This window comes from Cyclopterus lumpus, chromosome 23 (assembly GCF_009769545.1).
Source record: "Cyclopterus lumpus isolate fCycLum1 chromosome 23, fCycLum1.pri, whole genome shotgun sequence".
NCBI classification, from domain to species: domain Eukaryota; kingdom Metazoa; phylum Chordata; class Actinopteri; order Perciformes; family Cyclopteridae; genus Cyclopterus; species Cyclopterus lumpus.
Genome location: NC_046988.1, coordinates 6,374,065 through 6,379,779, shown reverse-complemented (window position 1 = coordinate 6,379,779; position 5,715 = coordinate 6,374,065). Strand labels below are relative to the sequence as shown.

Here is a 5,715-nt window from a genome sequence, read left to right as displayed (position 1 = left end):
AGACAATCAGTAGTTTGTCTTTCTCTCTCTCTCTCTCTCTCTCTCTCTCTCTCTCTCTCTCTCTCTCTCTCTCTCTCTCTCTCTCTCTCTCTCTCTCTCTCTCTCTCTCTCTCTCTCTCTCTCTGCAGAGCTGCGGAGGAAAGGGGAGGGGAGAAGCAACTCAGAATTGCCGCCACGTGCGCTCAAATCAAATGCGTGCCTTATTATAAAAACTCTTTCCGGATTGGTCCAGATACGTAACACGGTATTTATATACGACATCTAATTGGTCGTCGTCTGCGAGCGCTCGCGAACACAGCTCAAAGCTCCCAGACAAGGGATTCTTGGGCGTCTCGTACTATGAGAAAGTAGTGCGCGGGGGAAAAATACATATTCGGATTATATTTTCAAATAAAAGTGCGACCAAAATTATAACACGTGCCAGGTGCATTCGTGTAAGGTGAAAGTGGCGAATTTGAGCCAAAGTTAAGCCAGCGTGTCGACTCGTGTTGGTCGCGGAGGGATACCTCTGTCCCACTGCGCCGTCAAAATATTGGCTCAGGGAGACCGCGCCAAAGCTCAGACAGCGGCCACTCTTCGGGATGACAACACTCTGCGGAGGCCCTTTAAACTCACTCCGCTGTTGATACGGACACCGCGCGCGTCGGAGCGTCGGGTTGTGTGTGCGTGTATCTCTCTCCAGAGGACTGTTTTCGTTCACCGTGCTTGAGTCGAGACTCCAAAAAAAGTCCGGTTTCATGCCGGTTTTTCCGGAGACGGTTTACGACTTCGCGGTCGTGAGACGACTTTAGACGGGCGCGGCGCGGCGGCGTTGGCGCACTGCTGGACTGGATATACATACATACACACACACACACACACACACAGACACACACACAGACACGCGTGTCGTTGTCTCGATATTCACATCGCTCCCTGACTGCGTTTGTTCCGCGGACTTTTCAACCGAGTGACTCGGGGATCTACATCGTCTGCGCCGGCTTCTTCAGCGGGAATATGTTGTTGTCAAAGTTTGGTTCATTTTCGCACATTTGCAACCCTTCAAGTATGGACCACCTACCAGTGAAAATACATCTCCAGCCGGGTAAGTTGCCGTTATTTTTGAACGTTACCCCTCCCTCTACACCTTACCACTTAATTTAATACACCAGCTGTGGTTGAGCATCGTATATTTACTTGGATTGATCTATTTTGGAGTACGGTCGTAAACGACAAGCTGACAGCCGGACCTCGCGCTGTGTTATTGCACCCTCTCTTATACCGTTCCTCCCTTTCACCTGCAGTCAAAGTGGAAAAGGAGCCTTTCGAAAAGGTCTACCAGGTGGGATCCGTGCTGGGCAGCGGTGGATTCGGGACGGTGTACGCCGGCAGCCGGATCTCCGATGGCGCCCCGGTAAGGATTTGAAACGGTGGATCGGGGGCTCTCGGGTGTGTTTTGATCTCGCATGTGCCGCCATGAGAGCCGGGGCGCCCCCTTGTCTCGCCACACTGTTCGTGCGCGTCTCCTTACGATTATTTTTTTATTTATTTATTTTGTTGTATTTTATTTGATTTCAGGTTGCTGTGAAACATGTGGCAAAGGAGAGGGTGACCGAGTGGGGCACACATGTAAGTAGTCATCCCCGATCTGTGTGTACGTGTGGTTTGTTTTGGTCCCCCCCCCCCCCTCACAACACACACACACACACACACACCACGCCTGCTGCTGGGTGGGGGTGGGTGGTGTGATGTTTGAAGGCATAATGGCTTTGCAGCCCCCCTCCCGACGTATTTTAATAAACCCTATCTTTTTGGGGGCCCACAGAACGGATCCATGGTGCCTCTGGAGATCCTGCTGCTCAAGAAGGTCAGCTCCACGTTTCGCGGTGTGATCAAAATGCTGGACTACTACGAGCGGGCGGACGGCTGGCTGATCGTCATGGAGAGGCCGGAGCTCGTCAAGGACCTTTTCGACTTCATCACGGAGAAGGGCGCCCTGGACGAGGACACGGCCCGGGGCTTCTTCTGCCAGGTCCTGGAGGCGGTCCGACACTGCTACAGCTGCGGCGTGGTGCACCGGGACATCAAGGACGAGAACCTGCTGGTGGACCTCCGCACCGGGGAGCTCAAGCTCATTGACTTTGGCTCGGGGGCGATTCTCAAGGACACCGTGTACACCGATTTCGACGGTAAGCGGCCGCCACCTCGCCCGCGTGCCCTTTTTTTTATTAAAAACTGCTCCATTATCAGCGCCCGATGTGCGTTAGTTTAGTTTTTTTTCGATGTCACGCGTGCGTGCGTGCGTGCGCGCAATCCGCGTGGGCTGGGGGTTGCGTTCGCCCTTGATGCTCCGCGATGCTATATTCAGACACGGAGGCGTTCACGAGGCTGTGACGCAGTGGTCTGTTTTTGGTTGAGGGTTTTCCTCGCTGAGGGTCTCGCGGCTCGTCATTTATTCCGGATGTAAAAATCGATGCTGCCAAACGAAAAGCTCCAGTGTTTTTTTTTTTTTTGTGTGTTTATTTTGTATTTTTAATCGGGAATCGTGTGCGAGGCTCATTGTTGTGGAGTCAGATGTATGACTCAGTGTATTCATCCTCGCAGTGGCTGCTTTTATTATTATTTTTATTTAATCTGTGACTCATCCCTGCCTTGTGAGATGGAGGGTACTTTTCTGTTTCCGGTTGTTATTCTGTTAGTAAAGCTTGAGTAACAGTCATAGTTTGTGGGTATTAGGTCAGCGCCACGTAACATCTGTTTGTTGTGAAACCTGAGTCGTCGGTTCACGTGATGGGCTCACATTGCCCTTTTTTTTCTGGTTTCCAAGTTCCTCCCTCCAGGAGGGAGGAGGGAGGAAAAGAGAGAGGGAGGGAGGAAAAGAGAGAGGGAGGGAGGGAGGGAGGAGACGCAGGCAGGTCACCCAGTTTGTGTTTTGTGGCTGAAGGAAGATGGAAAGCATTTGTGCTATGACTCAGCCATTTTAGACACAGACACATTAATAATTTTATTATTATTTTTTTAATATTCAGTCTCTGCATATTTCAAACACTGGTTCCCTCTAGATTCACTGTTACACCCAACTTTTTCACTCCCTTTTCACCGGTTCATACTATATTTACTATATTTTATAATACAGACTCATCACTCACCTCCACACTTTTCTCTAACCCCCCCCTCAATTTTTTTTATTTCATTTTAGGTACAAGAGTGTACAGCCCACCAGAGTGGATCCGCTTCCATAGATACCACGGTCGCTCGGCGACGGTGTGGTCGCTAGGCGTGCTGCTGTACGACATGGTGTGCGGAGACATCCCCTTTGAGCAGGATGATGAGATCCTCAGAGGGAGACTGTACTTCAGGAGACGAGTTTCAGCCGGTGAGTCCACCACAGCCACAGCACACATTGACACTGTTGCCCTCTAGCCACGGCAACCGGTACAGCCCCAGATCCACATCCTGGTTTGACTATATTATGAATCTGGTCACAGCCTTAATGGATTACCTGCTGAAATGGCTTGTTTAGGATTTAATAACCAACATTTAGAGAACTTTATTTTATTTTTTTGCCGTTAAGAATTTCCCTTGGTGCACTTTGTAACAGCCCCGGTTACCAAAGACACACCAGGATGTTGTAGATCCGCACCGAGTCACATGCAGTGCGGTGCCTTTCAGAGCCTCTCATCGTGACACTGTCTCTGCCTCCTTCCTCCAGAGTGCCAGCAGCTGATCAAATGGTGCCTGGCCCTGCGGCCCTCAGACAGGCCCACCATGGAGCAGATTTGCGACCACCCCTGGATGAGTGCGACAACGGAGTCCCCCAAGTCGCAAGAGGAGCCGGCCGCTAGCGAGATCCGCCTCCGGACCATCAACACAGACTCTTCGTCAAGCACAAGCTCGAGCAAAGAGAGCCTCTGATGGTGGCTCTGATGGACCGAAAAGACTTTCTGGGGAGGGGTGGGGCCGTGGACTCAAGGCCGGCAGCTTGCAGCCCAACTGGCCCGACAGCAGCTGGGCACTTGTCACAGCTGGTCCGGCAAGAAAAATGTACTTTACTTTTCCTCTTTTGTAGGGAATTTCTAATTTATTACCATTTGTTCTTCCTTATCTTATTTTACCCCATTCCCTTCCCCCTTTTTTTCCAGTTAATTATACTTGTTTCCTAATCGGGAACATTTTTCTGTTTGGGTGGTCTTACCAGCACTATTTATTTACCCCCCTTTTTACCTTTTTTATTTTACTCGTTTTGTTACTAGGCTGGTATATGCAGCTGGCAAGGCCCTCCTATTCAGACGTGGCTGCTCTCATAGAGCTTGGAGAAAAACTTTTTATTTAAATGTTTTGATTTTGATTTTGTAGTGCCTTTTTTTTGGAAAGCTGCTTTTCTTGAGGGGGGGGGCTTTCATCAACAACTCTGTTTTTTTTTGGGGGATTTGCCTATGGCCTGGTGGCTAGGTTGCCTGTGCTGTGATGGAAAGAGGGTGGGAGTCAGGCTGTGTTTTCCCCTCTCCATCACTGTAAGCCAAGCAGCCCCAAGCCAAGAGGCTAAGATAGCATTAGATCGGAGAGAAGGAGGTGGGGGCTCTTCCTGACAATGGAATACTTGAAAAACACTCGACTCAACTCTGTGTCGCTCTCTTTAACGCTGCTCACTCACTCTATAGCCTGAACAGGTGTTTGGAAACTGGATCCTGTCTTTTCTGAATGTCTACAAAATGTCAACACACGCATACATACCCCCCCCCCCCTCCCTCCCTTGCGGGGTGTTTGGCCCTCAACTCTTTTTTTTTTTTTTTTTTGCCTCCCGCCATCTCACTGCTTGACACTACATGGCCCCCGCCTCTGGTCTCCCTCAGGGTTTGGGGTGTGAAATGCACAATCAATGCAATATTCATGGACTCAATTATGTATTTTTATTATTTCAACAAATATTGTACAACCTGTTTATTTTTTGTGTACATTATTTTTCCTCCCCGTTTGCATTTAATTTATTTGTAAACATGTAGACATTCCACACTCTGTGGCTATTTATTAATTTATTTATTGTCTATGCTTAAAATCCCCTCAACTTTGCATATCCTACTTGGCCTTTGTTTTGCATTCCTATAACTTATTTTTACATTTCAACATGTGTTTTTTTGTTTTGTTTTTGAGATGTGGAGGATGCACTGAAGCAGTTGTCGATGTAAAGCAGAATAAAACAAGTTTACTTAAATTTGAAAAGAGCATTTGAATGTTATTTAACTACTTTACGAAAAGTCTTTTGGTAATGTTGAATGGCTAACTATCGGAGAAATCCATCTGCTTTCTGTCCTGTCAATTATGAGTTCAACAGAAAGCTAAACAACGGGTGGAACGGCTTTCGTAGTTGTCACATAGCCTCATAGTGGAGACTTTTTCAGTTCAGCTGTGTGACTTGTGGCTGTGAAGGATGGATATTGCTATTTTTTTATACAAAAGTTTCAATTAAACTCCCATTTTTATGTACAGAAATAAGTCTGGTGTCTCGATCATTTTGCAAATGATGTGTTGTAGCTGCACAAGTTTTAAACCTCAACATACAAGATTTTTAAGATTCATGGTGGAAACTCAGTCATTGCACCACACGTAGGGCAAACTGTTTGTAAATGAAGTCTCAACACCTTGCGCACACGTTAATGAAACCCTCAGCCAACATTGCTCCTCAACAGCGGCCCCTTGGGAGCCTAATATGGCATTTCCAATATAGCACTGGGTTCA

At 48.0% G+C, this 5,715-nt stretch overlaps 1 protein-coding gene across 1 annotated transcript; it reads left to right on the top strand.

Annotated features, from left to right (window-relative positions):
* The first annotated feature begins 541 nt into the window (after window positions 1-541).
* On the top strand, window positions 542-5,466 carry LOC117726364 (serine/threonine-protein kinase pim-3-like). The gene is made up of 6 exons (XM_034526600.1): window positions 542-1,084; window positions 1,284-1,393; window positions 1,558-1,608; window positions 1,805-2,168; window positions 3,179-3,355; window positions 3,692-5,466. Exons 1-6 carry the CDS (start codon window positions 997-999, stop codon window positions 3,892-3,894), a joined length of 993 nt encoding a protein of 330 aa, XP_034382491.1. The 5' UTR covers window positions 542-996; the 3' UTR covers window positions 3,895-5,466.
* Window positions 5,467-5,715: the final 249 nt, after the last annotated feature.